A 20,127-nucleotide genomic window follows, 5' to 3' on the forward strand; every position below is an offset into this window, starting at 1 on the left:
AAACTGTCTACAGACGAACAGAAAATGAAGAGCATCTACTTGGCTAAATAATCTGTCAGTCCCAGTTTGCTCTAATGTGCAGTTTTTTCCACTCTGAATGCTACCTGCCACAAGTGAACGAACCAATAAATAAAAGCGGGAGCTAGTAGTAACCACAAATAAAGACAATCAGGCATCAGAGCAGCAAGCTGGACGAGGAGGAATAATGGGCATGCGCACTGAGGGCGAGTCCGGGAGAGGCGCGCGCTGGCGCGCGGGAGGACGCGAGCAGGGAAAGGCGGGGTTTAGGCGTTAGCGGGGCGCGGCCAGCAGCAGGAGGGGGCGCGGCCAAAGCCGTGCTGCCTGGCCGAGCGCCACTGCCGCTGCAGCGATCGCGTCTGCTGCAGCGAGCGACAGGTGCGCGGCGCAGGTGGGTGTTGGTGGCGCTGGGGCCTGGGCCCGGTCGGGAGCCTGCTGGTCTTCCGCGAGCTCCGGTTCCTTGCGTGCTGCGGCGCTGGAGGGGGAAGGTCTGGCTCGGCTCGGCTCTGGTCCGGGTCCGGGTCCGGGTCCGGGTCGCTCTGCCCCCCGGCCCGTCAGTCGGTCCTCTGCCAGCGGGTGCGGAATTCGGAGTCCCAGGCCGCGGCCTTTGCCACCGAGCTTCCAGCCTGGGCCCACTGCCTGAGCTCTCTGCTGGCCGGTAGCAGCCCCGCTGCGGTTGCTGCCTACGGGCTCCTGTGGCGGGCGGGGCCTGGCTCTGTCCTGTCCCCGGGAGTGTTGGCTGCCCTGGGAGGTGGCGCTCCGCGAGCTCCTGCGGAAGTGGGGCTGAAGAGCCCCGAGGCAGAAGGGTGGGACGGGGCAGCCGCGTGTGAGCCGGAGCCGCGCTTGTGCACCTGCAAGAGGCCCATGGAGACCCCCTGACGCGTGCCCTTGTGAGCTGGAGTGTGCCTGTAAAGCCGGGCCAAAACTTCACCTCCTGGATTCGCCTCTTGTCCCGCCCGGCTGCCGGCAATCTCCGGGGTAAGCCATGCGAGGAGCGAGTCGCTACTCGCTTCCACAGTTCCTGGAGAGCTTTGGAAGGCAAGCTGGAGGCGCGGCCCCTTGGCTTGTTTCGGCTCCTTTAAAAAAAATAAAGGGTTGTGCTGTTGCTCTAGAGCTGTGCCGCTCCAGTCATCAAGCCAAAGCCCCCTGCAGCTCTTGTGAAGTACCTTTCTCCTATCTGCCCAAAGCCTGGGTGGGTTTGGTTTTGCTATAGATTCCAAACACAACAAACATGGATTCTGCATATTGTTAGCCCTTTTGGTCTTGGTGGTCAGCCAAAATACCTGAGGCCCAATTGGTAGGTCTATTTGGGAATATAAATGGGTGATAGGTAGTTCTTTAATGTACGCCTCTTTCTTTACAGAGAACATATACAGACCTGTGTCTCTGAATAGAAAAAGAAACAAGACACAGAAAACTGTTCTTCTTTTTTGATCTGTGTTTCTAACTCATTTTAATCAAATAGCCCATATCGCACCCTAAAACCTTCTCCCTGGGTTTCTTCTAGGGTCAGCCACATTCTTTCAGATACTCTTTCCAACTGTCTTCCATTCTCTTTCTTTTCCAGTTTGTCCATTTTGCATTCCTGCACAACTATCCAAAACAATACAAAGAAAAAACTGCTTGCCTTTATTTTAAGTGGGGGTTTGTCCTTACAGTAATATTAATGGAATGGTGAGTTCACACCTGTCAACCTCAGTGAGGTCTCTTAGTGTGCTATAGTGTTACGGTTGTAGGCCACAGCCTAATTTGATAACCTTCGTTAGAAACTGCAAAGCAGTTATCACAAGTGACTTCTTCATAGCCACATCTCCTCCTCAAGTGTGGGCTTCTTTGTTTTGGATGGGAAATCAAGGTATGGCTCTGAATTTTGAAAACTTATATTCAGGAATGAAAAGCTAAGAAAAAAATGTTTGATGACCTGCCACAATCCAAGGAAACGGTTCAGTTATCATTTTGTCCTGTTGTGACTATCATGTTTGTGGTGTCTTCCAATCTAATTGTCTGAATGGAGACCTTGATCTTTTTGTGTTTCTGCTGATTTAAAGATAAGACTGTATAGTGAGTCCAAAGACCCTTATTCTTTCAGAATTTCTGAAATGAAAGGTAACTTTTTTTTTTAGTTCAAGGTACTGTGTTTTGGTATCACACAGATGTTAAGATCTGTAGAATTCTTGAGCAGAGCACCATCTCACTTTGATGACTAGCAAAGACTTTTTAAAGTAGCTCCAGAATTCTACTATTTTAGTAAGACTAGAATCTTGTTTCCTATGAAAAGCAGCACCAAGAGCTGCCACAGTCCCCAGGGCAGGGTGGGAGGGGGACCCACTTCCACACTCGGAAAGGGCAGGGCCAAAGGTGGAAGGGGCATGGCTTGGGGCAGTCAATTATCCCTGCTCACCCCCACCCTCCCACTCCCTCAGAGCTGTGGACAAAGTGGTGGCACAGTGCTCCACCTTGTTTCAAAGGGACCCTGGAGCAACTGCTCCCTTTGCCCTACCTTGTCAGTGGGTCTGCATATAAACAGTATCACAGCTGGTATCTTTATCAGTTTAGAAGCATCTGTACATCCATTGTTCTCCTTTCTTGGGGAGTAGCAATTTTATTTTTTTTACAGTGCCTCCTGTATCTGCTTTAACAAACTTCTGTTAGAAAGTCAAAAGATTCAGCAGGTGTGTATCTCTCCCCTTTTAACTGGGACAACTTGTCAACTAGTATTCTACCAGTTAAAGTATATTATAGTATCTTTAGAGACTGATCTGTTTGTTGTTGTTTTGTGAAGTGAAGTGCAGTGCAGTCAGTGGTTCAGTAGAATGTGACTCAAATATGTTTATAATTTGTCTATTTTTAAGGTAACAGTGTTGCTTAAACATGTAGTGTTTACAGAGTCAACTTTTAATTGAACAGCCTGAGCATTTGAATTGTACAGCCAAAGCTTATTCCTACAGGAGTTTGATACTGAGGCTAGGTCCGCACTAGTAGCGGAAGACCGGATGCTTAGGTTCGATCTCTGGGGAGTGTTTTGCACATACACGAAAAGGCATGTTCCGGGATCAATGTCGAACCCTGAACTCCTTGCCAGATGCAAGGATCAAGGAATGTCAGCAGGAGGAGAGCTCCTGTTCACATTCTGCAGTGAAGACAGGAAGCAATGTCAACTGCTGCAAAACTGATTTTAGGTATGCAATTGGCATACCTAAAATTACGTAGCAGCCGTCCACATTCCTGCCAAGTGTAGATATAGCCTTAGCAAATGTGAAGAAGCTTAATGGGAGGTTGTGGTAGTTACTGTAGTACAGTAGTTCAGTGTGCTTTTGGGGAAGAAGCCAGTAGTTTTGGTGGCTAGACTGTGAAGAGTCTTGAGTTGCTGAGGTATTTGTGTTGATGCAGATGTCTGAGCCTTTTACCAAAGAATGCTTGGTGTGAAAATGTCCATTATTCGGTATATTAAATAACTTCTTATGTTTGAATATGTTCCTGCTGATTTAACACACATTTATTAGCTCATTTGTTTGGGCTTAAAGCAAATGCTTGTAGTACTTCTGAGTATTAAATCTAGGTTTTTATATCATATTTCAAGCCAGAGTTGTGAATTGCGTTCCAAGAAAATGGTCATTCCCTGCACCTAGTATCTGGGACTTAGGTGCTATTATTCCTGAGAAATAGCTCCAGAGTCTCTGTAGATCAGAGAACTGGCAAGGAGATGTTTATTTTCAGTATTCTGTGTTGCCAAAGCTTAAAATTCAGCAAAGTGGGTTAGTGTTCTGTATCTCTGGTTTGTTACGTGTCCAGCTACTGAAAATTTGTCCTCCTAATGACCTAATGGATAGTAATCCTGGTAAATTACTATTTAGATGATAGCCAAATTAACTTCTAAACCTCACAGAAAGATACTAGGAGTGCAAAGATACAATAATACTAAACAAATAGCCCTCTCAGGAACTGAGCTGTGCCAAACCAGGGAATGTGTTGAACCATGGAAAGTCAATATTGTCTAGCAGCATTACTAACACTTTCTCTGCTTCCTGGGCTCTTAGAAGACATTTAGGGGTAAATTAGAGCTGAAGAACAGCACAAAACACGGAAGTTCAAGACTGGTGGTTGTAAACAAATTTAATGGGACTATGGGAAACATGGTCACACCCATAGTAAGGGGACATCTGGCTAACAGATTGTCAAACTACAGAGGTTCAACTGTACTTAAAATTTGAAAGTGTATATACTGCCAGTAAGTGTTGACTTGAAGAGTGCTGTATGAGCACGAAAGCCTGTCACTCTCTCTCCAACAGAAGTTGGTCCTATATATTACCTCTTCCACTTGTCTAATATCCTGTAGTTAACATGGTTACAAGAACACTGCACGTAACTGTTGCAGATTATCACCATAAAAATAAACACATATATAATTTTTTTTTAGAGATCTTGGGTGAAGAATTGGTCGATTAGGAGGTCATCAATGCATATGCCCTGCTCTACTTCTGTTGATTTTATTTTGTTGTTCCCACTGCTTGGCTCTGATGTCCCTTTTGATATTAACTAATGAGCTGTTACAGCAGATGCTGCTTTTTGCAGACACGTCAATACAAATTTATTTCAAAACAAACCACTCAGCCTCACCTTGAGGCAGCTAACTAATAAGGAGTCAAATCTGTGTATAAATATTTACTCTAGCTCTTCCAACATATTAGTTTTACTCTGATAAAAGTTGAGTTTTGATTTACAGAGCTTTTTGATGCAAACAGTGAAGTTTAGCTATGGCTATTGCACCATTCTATCCTCTCCAAATTTGCTCATCCACTCTTCCATAATAATAAAAAATGCTAGCTTACTGGTTTATTTAGATCCTTCCTGCCAACCTTAACTCACCTCAAGATGAATTTTGCAAGGCTGTTTTATTTTTAGTGGGTTCTCTTAGATTGAGTAGTTGGTGTGTTACAGTTATAATTATACAAAACAATTAACTATTCACTAAACCTGTAATCTTGTAGAGACTGGCATGTTCCTCACTTTGTGTACCTTGAGTAGTCTTACTGAAGGCATATGTCCCTGTGTCTGAGCTACTTTGCTCTTGAGGTGGCATTGCAGTGGTGTGGCAAGGAACCTGCTTTTTTCAGTTTAGGGAAATCCATGGTAACAAGCATGGTTTTTACAGGAGCCTTGCTTACCCTGGTTCCTTAGATGGTATTCCACACCATTGAGAGCTCATTATTCATGCGGCCATTATTCCAGGGAATGTCAGATCTCCCCCAACAGATCTGAAGAGGCAGTATTTGGGGTGTTTTCCTTGCCTCCATTCCAGGCTCATGATCCTGTTGTTCCTGTTTTGATGTTTTTATGGGATACTGGTCACAAAGTGATAATGCCATCAGCATGGCTAGTCATTCTAAAAGACTTCCTTTGTACCGAATCTCCCACACTTATCTGCTGCCAGAATCTCTTACAGAACTAGGTTAACAGGTTAATTTTGTGGTCCTTTGAGGCCTTTTAAAGAAGGCCTTGAAATATTATGGCTTTAACTGGAGTGCTTTTCCACAACAGGCTGGGAATTTCTTTCTGTGGTCTGAGGCAGAATACAATTCATGGTTCAAGAGGAACACTTCTTAAATCCCCATGCTTCCTATGGTAATTCTTCTTGGTGTGTGTTTTTTTTTTTTTTTTTTTAAATACTAGTCAACCATGTTGGGACAAAACTGAAGGAGACTCAGAACTACACTAACAAATACAACAAAACAATTGAGAAAACTAAAATAAGACACTCAATCTTTAACTGTGCAAATTATTTACAGTGAGATTTGAATGGAGCGGAGAAGAAGTTTAGTTCCAAGACTTGTCAGGCAGATAGAAAAGCGTTTGAGGCAGGTTATTTATGTACTATCCCTGTGGAATATATAGCTAGAGGGAATTTCACGTGCCACCTATCAGGCAGATGCTGCTCCAAAATGTTCCATAATCATGCAGCTAGTCACATAAGTTCTGCAGTGGAATTGTGATGGCAAGTACAGACATTTCTGTTGGCAAATAACCACTTTATTATCCACTCTTCTGCGTTTCTCTGTGTGCCTTGTGTGCATCCTTTAAATGGTGAATCTCTGGGGCAGAGAATTTTTGTATTGTGCAACATAAGACATGTTTGTACAAACCAGAGGAATAATACTCAGAGCAGAAAATGAATGTTGCTTTCAGGAAGTGGTCTTGAAAGATTTACCCTGAGGGGACTAGGAAGTAGCATGGATACTTTAGAAAAATAATGAATGTTTAAACTGAACAAGGTATTTGAAGGTGTAAAGAATATGGAAATGCAGATTTGTTAACATCTTCATGAGACCTTTAATTTTGTACAAGTGTACCCTGGAGTCATTCAAGATCAAGCAAACTGTTTTGTTTTAGTTTTGAGAAACTTAACAGGGATTGTTCCCATTAGGGAAGAGATGTTTTCTGGAATGAGTCAGATCACTTGAATACTGAGGAGAATGTAGCTAAAGGAGTGGTATCTTGAAATGTAATTCATGTCTTATCTGCCTAAGTCAGAATTGTCGCCATCCAAGATAAGGGAGCAGAATGTTAATATTTTTAAAAGAAGGTGTGCTATTTAAACACTTCTGTACACTTTCAATTTCCCTGGAGTATTCTTTCTGTTACAGTAGCGCTGTCTCTTAACGTCAATATCAGCTGGCCACCATATCTTGGTATCAGGATTTTCCTATAAATGATCTGACCTTCAACAAACTAAAAATTATAAAAGAAAAATAGCAATTGCTTTACAAAGTCAACTAAGTCTATTTGTGTCAATATTCCACCGAGCTGTACACCCAAACCAGAGTGAAAATACGAAATTAGAGTTCTCTGAAATTGAAATGCAACTTTATTAGAGGTTTCCTGTTTAGAACATGTAATTTGTTTTTAGCTAGCACTAAACACCAAGCTTACTCCTGTAAAGTGCAGAGTGTGGAGCATTACATGTTAATATGCAAGGTACAAAGCATGGCTAGGCTTATTGTGTTTTAGTGGGTACTTCTCTGTGGCTAAGAGGGCGATATATTAATGCATGGCATACACTTACACCCAGATCTCGGCTGTGCCCAGCATGCTGGAATAATATTTTTTGTGGGAGTGCTGTCAGACATTTGAACCAAACTGTAATTCCTGTATATAGTGGAAACCACTTCAAGTCAGGGAGTGCTGCAGCATGCCCTGCACTCCTTTCTTCCTGTGGCTTACCTTGTCTGAGCATACCTACAGAATAGAAGCTGTAGCTTTGCCTCTAAGGCTAACCCATTTGCTTGCCAATAGGTGGATAGATTTCTTATTTGCTTATGGTTTGATTATATTAGGTTGATCCAAAGTTCATGTGATTGCTAAGAAGCCAACAGGACTGTCTGATGCAGAGATGTGTTGGAGAGGAAGGAAAGTAATCTATATTCTTGAACCCAGCTCTCCTAGAGCATCAGATATCTGAGAATCTCAATGTACTTCCCAGGCCTGAAGGTTCACCTGCCTGCCCTTTGGGCCAATAGATATAAAGGAAGATAAGATAATTGTCAGTTCCAGCTATTGTATCAATTCCTTCTATCCTTGCCCTTCTACCACCCTGCCTTGCAACTTCCATGTTGTCTTTTATTTTCCCACATCTTCCCCCGCACCACCCATGCTACTACTGAAGTCTCTCTGTTCTCCATCTTTGCCTCTGCTCCCTGCCTTGGTCACCTCTGTCATTGGCTTCTGTAGTTTCCTCCTCTGTGGCCTCATTGTGGTCACTTAGCTGACCTTGATTTGTCCAGCTGATGATGCTTCACAACATCTAAAGTTATTTTGATTTCTTCAGTGGTGAGTTGAGCTTTATAAACATGATGGCATAGTCACTATGTGAGCCTCTCCCATCTTGACATATCTCTTGCACTACTAAATCTAATTCCTTTGTGGAGCAGCTTCTTTTCTCATCAACAAGGTTAGAAATGGTGTTCTGCTTTGTGGTGACTTCTGACAGAGAGAAGGATTAGCCACAAAATGGTTTCCCTTGTTTCAAAAGGCAGACTCTGAAGTTTGCTCTCCTAGAGCATGTTAATTCCCCATTCCCAGCTTCCTAGACCTGAAATGTACATCTAGAGACTGAACTAGCAAGCTCAGATTTTGTAAGATACCGAATAGTTGGCTTACTTACATCTCAAACTAAGTTTTATAATGACAATGCCAGTCCAACTGACAGAATGCATTTCTGTATTATACACAAGGTAGGAAATGAAGGGGAGAGAGGTGTGTGCTTGTACTGGGCTATAATCATCCACAGCTTTGCTAAAGCATCTCCCAGACATGGCAGTCGTTGATTCTGACAACCCTTCTTCTTATCTAAGGAAGCAGTTCAGAAACTGGTCAGTGAATCCATTTGTGATGTTGCACGCACTGAGAAGTGTTCCACAATGGGGAAGCATGGGAAACACCTGTGAAGTGTAGAGACTGTTGGAATTAGCTGGTCAGTATGGGATTTTGGGAAAGAAGGGGCCTAATGTACTCCACTACTCAAATTTCAATAACAGTAATACTTCAGTTACTTCCTCTGAATGTAAACTTCTGTATAGAATGGTCCATGTATGCTTTTGGATAAAGTAGCAGTGTTGCAACATATGCCTTGGTGCCCTAGGTATGTTTCTAGAGACACAGCACAAAAATACAATTGTAGATATTTTCATTTTTGTGGGTTCATCTGTGGATGCACTGGGGGATGGCTCCACTTTGCTTTTGGAAATGGAACTGAGCTTTTCTTTATTAAAAATGAGCAGTATGGCTGAGGAAAGATGATGTTACTTAAGTTATCAAGTCAAACCTGAAACTTATTCTTTTGAATTATTGATGCAAGAGATGGGGAAAATAGGCAAAATGTGTTTCTTCCTCCCTCCCAATTTCTCAGTGGATCTGAAGTAGCACAGCTTTGTGTAAGTTGCAGGAAGTGACAGATTAGCCAATGGGCTAACAGGGCCCAGGCCCAGTGGCCCCAGCCAATTGGGTCCCCCCTCTCCCAACCTGTACTGTCTTCCTGGCATTCCTGTCAGGATGCAGGGGAAGCCTCTCAACCACACTCCTTGGTGGGAGTAGCAACAAAGGGTCCTGTGGCACCTTATAGACTAACAGAAAAGTTTTGAGCATGAGCTTTCATGAGCACAGACTCAGATGCCATCTGAGTCTGTGCTCACGAAAGCTCATGCTCAAAACTTTTCTGTTAGTCTGTAAGGTGCCACAGGACCCTTTGCTGCTGTTACAGATCCAGACTAACACGGCTACCCCTCCGATACTTGGTGGGAGTGTGAGGCAAGTGCCCATGCCGTACAATACCCATTCCATTTTTCTTGGAGAGGTTGAGGAGAGTGAGGGCAATTGGAAGTAGAAGAGGTGGGGAAAAACCTCCCACTCGATTTGTGTGGCCCAGGGCTTCTGCTTACAGGAACCTCGATAAACTAGCTACTGTATGCAGGAGCTCATGTGTTGCTCTTTACGTGAACTTAAATTGATCTGACTCTGCTGTTGAGATATAGCTGCTTCAGAGGAATTTGGTGTATCTATCAACTTCCTAAGGGCAAAGCATTTTTATATTGCTTCTTATAGGTCAGCTTTGAAACTGAATTCATTGGCAAATTGCTTAGGGAAAAACAGGCTTCTCATGGAGAAGTAGCTGTTTCCATGGTGCTGAAAGCAGATCAGTGCTTCTCCAAGCTCACCAAACCCATACCATCTGCTCTGAAACTTGCCTATGTAGGGCGGGGCAGCTCTGAATGCAGTTTTAGACTGTTGCAGGTCCCCACTCAGTCCCTTCTTCAGACTACAGATGTCCTCCGCACCACCTGACTTTTCTTTATAGTTCAGGTGTTCTGTATCTTTTATCACTTCTGTTAGTCTCCTCTAGACTTCCACCCATTTTGTCCATATCTTTTCTAAAGTCTGACACCAGCAATTGGACACAGTATTTCCTCTGTTGCCTTACCAGTGCCAAGGGAAGTGGTGCAGTTATGGCCCATGTTGTACCTACCCCACTCTTGTTAATAGAACCCAGACTGTTGCCTTTTTGCAACTGCATCGTACTGATTCATTCAATTTGAGATCTGCTATAATCTCCAGATCTTTCACAATACTGCCACCTAGCCAGTTATTCCCCATTTTGTAGATGTGGTTTTTTTTGTTTGGCTTTTTAATTCCTAACAGAAAGTACTTCGCTTGTTTTTATTGAACTTTACAGTGTGGCATTCACACCAATTCTCCAAGTTGGCAAGGTAATTTTGAACACTAATCCTGCTTTGTAGAGCTTGCCAGCTTTCCTAGCGTAAGGTTATCTGCAAATTTTTAAAGGATACTTTCCATTCCATTGCCCAAATCCTTATTGGAAACATTGGAGGTACTGGGCCTTGGACTGACCTCTGCAAGACCCCACAAGATATGCCCTTCTAATCTGACAGCAAACCAGTGATACTTACTCTTAGATAGTGATGGAGACATAGCTGTGTTAGTCTGCATTCTGTCGAAACAAAAAGGCAGTCGTAGCATTTTCACAAATTATTTTGTTAGTCTTTAAAGTGCTACATGACTGCTTTTTTTGTTTTACTCTTAGATACTTCCTATCATTCATGCACCCATTTTAACAGTAATGTAATCTAGACCATATTTCCCTAGTTTGGGCAAAGGTAATGTTTTTATATTAAAGTGATTATCCTGTGAAAAATACACACCAAAGCTCTAGGCCCTACTGATAACAAACTGCTTTGGGTTCACACTGAACCAAGGGAGTTAGAGATTACAGGGCTCAGCCCAGGGTCCCAAAAAAATTGCCTAGGCTCTCGCCTGGAGAGGTACTCCAGCATCGCTTAACAGCGTTGAACCAACACGGGAGGTAACAGATACCGGTTATAAGCTCTTGCTTGATTGGCATAAAGAATGAGCGCCAGGGGTTGCCTTCGACGGTGGGAGAGATCATCGCATCTCACTGGACAGTCACCACCTGCCTCAAGCTGGGCAGCCCCCAGCCAGAAGAGTACTGTCCTGCCACAGTTCACATGCCTCACTGGGTGTGTGAGGCTTAAGGTTCCCAAACCTGACAAGTGACTGAAATTTGAGTACCAGGCAAACCAATAAGAAAATCAACAAGAAAAGGAAACCATCAAAGTTTTAAGCTTGCTTGCTGGAATGTGTGTACCAGGTTGACCGGTTTGACTGAAGATCTTCAGCACATCAGCGACACCCGAAAGACCGCTGTCCTCAATGAGGAACTGAAGAGGCTCCAAGTTGACATTGCTGCTCTGCAAGAGACGCAACTTGCAGATTTGGGATCTCTAAAGGAAAAGGACTACACCTTCTTCTGACAGGGTAAAGCCCAAGATGAACCCAGGGAGCATGGTGTTGGCTTTGCCATCAGAAACACCCTTCTACAAATGGTAGAATTAGTCAAGGGCGGATCAGAAAGACTCCTTCAGGTCATACTTCAAACTTGCGCCGGTCCTGTCCACCTGATCAGCGCTTACGCTCCAACCCTGTATGCCACACCAGAAGTAAAAGACAAGTTCTATGACGTGCTTGGTGCTGCCATAGCACAAATACCTGCTCGCAAACAACTGTACATTTTGGGTGACTTCAGTGCAAGAGTTGGAGCCAATCGTGACTCGTGACCTTCCTGCTTAGGCCACTTAGGTGTGGGAAAAATGAATGAAAATGGACAGCATCTTCTCAAACTTTGCACGTGCCACAATCTGTGCATCATAAACACATTTTTCCAAACCAAGCCACAGCACAGTGTGTCATGGAGACACCTATACTCAAAACACTGTCATCAACTAGACGTGGTCATCACTAGACGTGATAACCTCAGAAACGTTCTTCTGACACACAGCTACGATAGTGCCGACTGCGATACAAATCACTCGCTAGTTTGCTCCAAACTCAAGGTGAGACCCAAGAAGCTGTACCACTCTAAACCAACTGGAAGGCCCCACATTCATGCCAGAAAGACAGCAAACTCAGAGAGAGCTAAAAAGTTCAGAGTGACCCTCGAGGAGAATCTGCGCAGCAGCCCTGGGAGTGCTGTTGTGACATCCAGACGGCAGCATCTGAGGGATACAATGTACAACACGGCCTTGTCAGTGTTTGGAAGAAGAGCTAGAAACACAAATGACTGGTTTGAAGCTAACTCCGATGAGATGATTCCAGCCATCGAAAAGAAGCACTCTGCACTCCTGGGGTACAAACGCTTACCGAGACAGAGTACCCTGCAAGCACTCAGAGCAGCCAGAAAAACAGTACAGCAGACAGCCAGGCGCTGTGCCAACAACTACTGGCTTGAGCTATGCAGCAGCATCCAGCCCAGTGCTGACTCTGGTAACCTCAGGGGAATGTACGAGAGCATCAAGAAGGCATTAGGACCCACCCAGAACAAGATGGCACCTCTGAAATCCAAATCTGGTGAAGGTCATCACTGACAAAGCCAAATAGATGGAGCACTGGGTCAAGCAGTACTCTGAGCTGTACTCACATGAGAAGGTTGTGGTTGATGCAGCCCTCGATGTTGTTGAGCTGCTAGCAATAATGGACAAACTGGATCAGGAACCAACTGTGGACAAACTGAAGAAAGCCATCGACAGCATTGCAGTCAGAAAGGCCCCAGGCCAGGATGGTGAACCACCAGAGGTAATCAAGTGTGCCATGGACACCCTCCTGGAACCCCTACATGAGCTGCTGTGCCTGTATTGGAGAGAGGGAGAGGTTCCACAGGATATGTGTGATGCCAACATTGTAACCTTGAATAAGAACAAAGGAGACAGAAGTGACTGCAACAATTACCATGGAATCTCCCTCCTAAGCATCACTGGTAAACTGTTCACTCGCGTCATCCTCGACAGACTCCAGGAGATTGCTGAGAGGGTGTATCCCGAATCACAGTGCGGATTCTGCGCAGAGAGATCTACCGTTGATATGGTCTTCTCTCTGAGGCAGCTGCAGGAGAAATGCAGGGAGCAGAGGAAGCCACTCTATATTGCCTTCGACTTCGTCAGCAGGGATGGACTGTTCAAACTTCTCCCCAAGATAGGCTGTCCACCACGGTTACTCAAGATGATCCAGTATTTCCACAAAGACATGAGAGGAACAATCCAATATGACAGCACGTTATCGGATGTTTTCAGCGTCAGGAGTGGTGTCAAACAAGGATGTGTCCTCGCTCCGACATTGTTTGGGGTCTTCTTTGCACTCCTCGTGAAGCACACCTTTGGATCTTCAACAGAGGGCATCTTTTTGCACACAAGATCTGATGAGAAACTGTTTAATCTTGCAAGGCTGAAAGCGAAATCTAAGGTGCGGGAAGTCCTCATCAGAGATATGCTGTTCGCAGATGACGCTGCTGTAGTGTGACACACAGAAGACCAGCTTCAGAAACTGCTGGATCAGTACTCCAAAGCATGCAAGGACTTCAGGCTTTCCATCAGCCTAAAGAAGACAAACATACTTGGTCAGGACGTTGCTGAACCTCCATCAATCAGCATTGGCAACTATACGTTAGAGGTCGTCCACGAGTTCATTTACCTCAGGTCCACCATCACTGATACCCTGTCGTTGGAGACTGAGCTAAATAGGAGGATTGGAAAAGCAGCCACAACTCTGTCCAGACTCAGCGTGAGAGTGTGGAATAACAACAAGCTGTACACTCACACCAAAATGCAAGTCTACAGAGCCTGCATCCTCAGCACCCTCCTTTACGGCAGCGAGTCTTGGACCCTGTACGCCTGCCAGGAAAAGAGGCTGAACGTCTTCCACTTGCGCTGCCTCAGGCGCATCCTTGGAATATCGTGGAAGGACAGAGTGTCCAACACCACCGTCCTTGAGCAAGCTGAAATCCCAACCATGCACACCCTCCTCAGGCAGCGGCGGCTCCGCTGGCTTGGCCGCATCCCACAGGATGAATGATGGAAGGATCCCAAAAGACATCCTGTATGGCGAGCTAGCCTGTGGTAAAAGACCTCCTGGATGCCCCCAGTTGCGCTACAAAGATGTTTGCAAGAGGGGCCTCAGGGAGGTAGACATCGAGCCGGACAGCTGGGAGGAGCTGGCAGACGATCAGCAGATGGAGGCAGGAGCTACACAAGGGCCTTCAGAAGGGCGAGGTGAGGATCAGACAGCTAGCAGAAGAGAAGTGAGCCCACAGAAAGCACAGTAAGGACCTGCCAGATACCCATTACACATGCAAGAGATGCAGCAAGGACTGTCACTGTTGTGTGGGCTTTCACAGTCACAGTCAACGCTGCAAATGATGATTCCAAATGGAACTACGAAGGGCGCGATCCATAGTTTACGTAGACTGAAGGATGCCTACTACTACTACTACTAGAGATTACAGGGCTATACTAAGAATGGAGTTCATCTTTCTGCTAATGCAGGATTGCTCCCATACTGTATATATTTTCTTGTGCTGTGTCCAGCCTGTTAAATAGCCCACACAAGGGAGCTTTCACTACTTTTCCTGGGAGAGAGTCTTTTATAGCCTACAAGGGTCCTTACCATCTATTCTCTCCATATATGTTGTCTAAATCTTATATGCAGTGGTTGTGGCCAAGTGGTCCCTTGAAATATGCCTGTTTATGCTAAAGAATCTGTTCCACCTTGTATTTATCTGACACACACATTTCCCAGACATAGAGGTCTTCTGCAGGTAAGTGAAAAGCTTTGCTTGCTTGCTCTCTCTAACAGAAGTTGGTGCAATTAAAATAAAGATTACATCACCCACCTTGTCACTTTAAAGTGATGTTCAGTTTGAAATGTAAATGACTAAGAAAACAAAAACAACTGAAACATTCAGCTCCTCTGCCTTCCTGTTCAGTTACAGCAGGGGTCAGCCACCAAAATATCAAGAAGAACCATTTTTTTTTCCAAATTTGGTAAAAACTCAATAATTCAAGAGCCTCAATGCATGTGAATGTGAGATGGTCCTTAATAAATAACATAAAACTATGTTTTGTAAGCCCTATTTTAAGAACAGCGCGCACAGTGATTTGTAATGCAATATGTGTCTACTACCAGACATATTTGTTGTATTGCCTCACACTTTACGTGTGTGTACTACTATCTTCCTGACTTTCACTCCTGAACCCACTTTAATTATGCAAATTTTATTTCACATTTAATTTCAGTTTTCTTTCTTAAAATGTGTGTTGCCCTTCCCAACAGAAATGTGCAAGCTTCCTTTTCCTTTTCAAAATCAAGAGTTTATTAGCAACAAGATCAAAACACAGATACAGTATTATATCCCACAATGTCCTCCTTGCTTACTGTTTTTGGTTCTCTGTGCCTTAAATATTGAGTCTGTTCTGGTCTGGCTATGGTCTGAAGAAGTGGGTCTGTCCCATGAAAGCTCGCCTAATAAACTATTTTGCTAGTCTTTAAAGTGCTATTTGACTGTTTTTTGTTTTGATAGTGTATAGACTAGCACGGCTTCCTCTCTGTTAATATTAAAGGGGGAGTTAGCAAACAAAATATGATCTCAAAATGCTGGATATTTAGATGTGTTAATTGTTGGGCTTTTAGATGTTGACCATTTATCAAAAATAATCAGGAGGGTTTGTTTTAACTGTGCAATTAAAGTGTCAGAAGCCATGAAGAAGTCCTGAAAGAGTCATGTTGCACTGCAGCTGCAGGTTTCAAGCCCCTGAGTTATGGTAATCTTACTTATGTCTGACTTTACTTACTCTTACAGTATCCATTAAGCTGATAATGTTACAACACTGAATGAATATTCGCTTTATTTACATCATTCAGCTTTCTGGACTATCACAACCCCTGTTAATCATTTTAGTTGAGCCAAGTCCTGCCTGACCAATCTGATTAGCTTCTATGATGAGGTAACAGGCTCTGTGGACATGGGGAAATCAGTGGAAGTGATATACCTTGACTTCAGCAAAGCTTTTGATATGGTCTCCCACAACATTCTAGTCCATAAGTCAAGGAAATATGGTTTGGATCCTTGGTGTAGATGGATAGAAAGCTGGCTTGATGGTTGGGCCCAGTGGGTAGTGGTCAATGGCTCAATATCTGGACAGTGGTCAGTTTCAAGCAGAGTGCCTCAAGGTTCGGTTCTGGGGCTGGTGCAGTTCAACATCTTTATTAACGATCTGGATAAGGGACTGGATTGCACCCTCAGTAAGTTTGCAGATGACACAAAACTCGGGGGAGAGGTAGATATGTTGGAGGGTAGAGAGAGAATCCAGAGTGACCTGGATAAATTGAAGGACTGGGCCAAAAGAAAACTGATTGGTTCAACAAGGAGAAGTGTAGAGTCCTGCACCTGGGGTGGAAGAATCCCAAGCATAGTTATAGGCGGAGGACTGACTGGCTCGGCAGCAGCAGCAGTGCGACGGAAAGGGACCTAGGGGTTATGATGGGTGAAAGGCTGGATATGAGTAAACAGCGTGCCCTTGTAGCCAAGAAGGCTAATGGCAAGCTAGGGTGCATCAGGAGGAGCACTTCGAGCAGATCTAGAGAAGTAGTTATTCCCCTCTATTTGGCACTGGTGAGGCCACATCTGGAATATTGTGTCCAGTTTTGGGCTCCCCGGTATAAAAAAGATGTGGATGTGCTGTAGCAGGTTCAGTGGAGGGCAACAAAAATGATTAAGGGTCTGGAGCACAAGACCTATGAGGATAGGCTGAGGGATTTGGGCTTGTTTAGTTTACAGAAGAGAAGACTTAGAGGTGATTTAATAGCAGCCTTCAACTTCCTGAAGGGGAGCTCTAAAGAGGAGGGTGAGAAACTGTTCTCAGTGGAATCAGGTGGCAGAACAAGGAGTAATGGTCTGAAGTTGAAGAGGGAGAGGTATAGGTTAGATATTAGGAAAAACTACTTCATGAGGAGGGTGGTGAAGTATTGGAATGCATTGCCTAGAGAGGTGGTGGATTGTCCATCCCTTGAGGTTTTTAAGTTCCAGCTGGACAAGGTCCTGGCTGGGATGACTTAGTGGGGGTTGATCCTGCTTGAAGCAGGGGGCTGGACTAGATGACCTCCTGAGGTCCCTTCCAGCCCTATGATTCTGTGATATGTATTTACCTTTTCAAACCCTCCCTCGGCCTAGAGAACATGTTACTGTTCTTTTAACTCCCATCAACCTGTCAATTTTTCTGCCATATCTCGACACTCTTCAATGCAATGACTTAAAAAAAATTACTTGACATGGGAGGAGGGTCTGAGGCCTGGCCTACACTAGGCAGGTAAGTCTATCATACCTAGAATTGCATAGTTACAGCAATTTTGTGGCTAGAATCAACTTATCTGCAATTGACTTACTCAGCTGTCTTCACAGAGGGAGGTCGACAGGAGAAGATCTCACATGGACCTCCCTTACTTTTCACGATATTGAGAAGTACAGGGGTCGACAGCCAACCCCAGCTAGTTCAATTTCTTGCGTCTCTACCGGGAGTATGAAGTTGAATTCTGGAAGATCGACCCTGACCAGGTTGATCTTCCACGTAGGCCAGATGTACCCTTAGTCTCTTCTTTATTGGACATCTCTTTTGTTCTAAGGAATTGGCATGTTAGACTTTTTTATTAATCTTCCAGGAAATGACTGTACACCCAGAACAGACTTCATCACTTAGCTATTTGACCACATGAAAATTCTGAGTATCTTAACTTGTTTTCTAAGGCCCTATGAGGCATGACAGAGTAAAGTAGCTTTTGGCATCAAGATAAACATTTGGTTTAAGTTAGAGTAATTTCTTCTCTATTTCCTCTACACCCCTGGGGGTTCCCCCCTCACCACCATTTAACGATTCCATAGTATGCTTTTATTTGTTGTTTTTTTACTGTTTTGAGATTGTGGCTAATATAAAAGCAAAACTTCCTATGCAAACTAGTTTGGGCACTGGTTTGTCAGTATGAGCTGCTGTGGATTGTACTGTAGTCCATTCAGAATATTGTGCCAATGAAATTCAAATGGACAGATTTCTTCAGAACTACCTGGGGTGGAGGTGCCATCTCCAATACCTGAAATTGGAGAAGTTAGAACATACTGGCTTGGCCACCTACAGATTTTTAAGAGCTGTTCTCACACTTAAGCAGAAGTATAGCCTGAAAGGATTGATATGAAATTTGTACAATGGCATTGCAACCTGGATTTGCTGTGCTTGCAAAACATGAGTTTCCAAACCAGGAACTAATTTTGAGTGCATTATATCATGAAGTAGGGCATCATCCTTACGCATGTTTTTCTTTATTCTGGGTCCTCATTTGCATGGGTTAGGAAAAAAGTCTGTGGAGATGTGTGCTAGTCTGTGCCTTAAGTTGTAGTAATGCTGTCAAATTTTCTTAGTGCTTCCATCTCAGCTGATATTTTTTTTTTCTTCCAAGAGTGGATCTGTGGAGCTATATTCTGAAGGCTCCACAACATCTAGCAAATAAACAACCTGTCTTCCCACTTGTGACTGGAGAACGTTAAATACAGAAAACCAGTGGGAAAAAAATTGAATGTGGTCACATTTTTCTACCATAACACTATACGTTTCCCGCTATCAATTTATTATCCTCCCGCGCATTATGGAAGCACATCTTCAGACATATGAGAAGAAGTGTTGCCTTGAAAGCAGTGTCGCCTTGCAGTGTCTCTTGCATGATCAGGTGATACACTGCTACCCAATGTCACAGAAGGAAGAACAAGCAACATGCCCTAAGAGCCAAATCGTTTGTGGAGTTTTCACGGGGTCCTCAAACAACTCTTAAAAATAGTTGGATATGTGTAAATTCTGGTTTTGCTTTCTGACAGTTTCTATGCTAAGGAGCTGTTGAGAACCATATCCAAGTTTACAGTAGTACAGAATGTGTTTAAGGCTAATGAGCACTATTGTAATATAAACTTTGCAAACCTGTCCATGAGCAGAGGCCTTTTTCCAACTTTCAAAGGAAACAGCTGCTGCCTTAAATCTGAAGACTGACAAGAAATGAACAATGTTTGCAGAGGACTGATATCATCATAGGTTTCATAATTCTAACCTTATACAAATGCCTGAAGATTTGTTTGAGAAGCCAGAGTGGGAGATGGCAAGTAAAGCTTATTTATGCAATGGAGCTGATGGATCTGAATTGTGGGGGCTCTCATATTGGTATCTTTTTCATTCTGAGCTCTCCTCCTATTCTGTTGCAATGACCAGTGTTTTTACCAGTAAAATAGATTTTTCAAGGAACTTGGTTGTCTGGATCTGTTCTGAATTTTTTTGTTTGTTTTTAAATCCAGTTGATCCAAGGAGCTCGTAGTGACCCTGACTGGGCAGCAGTGATTGATATATGCTTGTAATGCCTAAATAAAGACTGACAATTTATAGCCACTCAATCCAGATCCACTTAGCAGCAAGCTCCTTTCCTTTTGGCTCACTAGTTCATATTGTTTCTTTGTTGTATTTTTTAATAGATATTTCTGCTCCCGCAAGATGGAGCCATCTCCATTTAACAGAAGACAATGGACATCACAGTCTCTGAGAATCACTGCCAAAGAGCTTTCTCTAGTCAACAAGAATAAGTCATCAGCTCTCCTGGAAAGGTTCTCCAAGTAAGTGTTGTGAGGTGTTAGTTCAAAGCCAGATGCAGGTTGCACCTTGCAAACTGATGGTGGCAGAGCCCCACCTGCACTGCTTACCTTTTTCAAAATTCAGTTAAAGCCCATGCTCTGGGCAATAAAATACTAATAGAATTGTTATGTCTTAGCCACGGAATTATAATACCCTTTATTGGCTGCCATTGAGATTACTAGCATCGGCTCTTATTGGAAAGGAGGGTGCAGCTTTGCTGATATTTTTCATAATATGATATTAGACAACCATAGCTGGGGTTTAGTAGCTATCACCCCGGACTTACTTTTTCAGCAGAAACTGATCTTTACATCCTTTGTATGTGACGCAGCATTCACCCCTCAGGCCTACAGTTTCCACAAGGCATGGTGGAGACCAGGATCTCCTCTTACAGCTCCAGTATAATTCCAATTTGAAGCTCTGTCCTGACAGTTGCCAATTATCCAGTAATGAATTTCCTGATAAAACTCCAGGTGTTTAAAAGGGCTAGTCCAAAACCAGTATTTTAACAAAGTTCCTTGTAGATATCCTCCTTAACTTT

General features: G+C 43.8%; 1 protein-coding gene across 4 annotated transcripts in view; it reads left to right on the forward strand.

The window, feature by feature from the left end:
• Window positions 1–351: 351 nt before the first annotated feature.
• Window positions 352–20,127, forward strand: part of LIMA1 (LIM domain and actin binding 1) — a 52,833-nt gene continuing 33,057 nt past the window's right edge. For 2 of the 4 annotated variants that reach the window (XM_074979815.1, XM_074979818.1), the window contains exons 1-2: window positions 352–409; window positions 19,430–19,567. In XM_074979815.1, coding sequence (XP_074835916.1) covers window positions 19,449–19,567 — 119 coding nt within the window. In that variant the 5' untranslated portion in view covers window positions 352–409; window positions 19,430–19,448. Of the gene's footprint in view, window positions 410–637; window positions 997–19,429; window positions 19,568–20,127 lie in introns of those variants that run through there. The other 2 variants (XM_074979817.1, XM_074979816.1) reach the window with 2 other exon arrangements.

This window comes from Carettochelys insculpta, chromosome 29, assembly GCF_033958435.1.
Source record: "Carettochelys insculpta isolate YL-2023 chromosome 29, ASM3395843v1, whole genome shotgun sequence".
Classification (NCBI taxonomy): Eukaryota; Metazoa; Chordata; order Testudines; family Carettochelyidae; genus Carettochelys; species Carettochelys insculpta.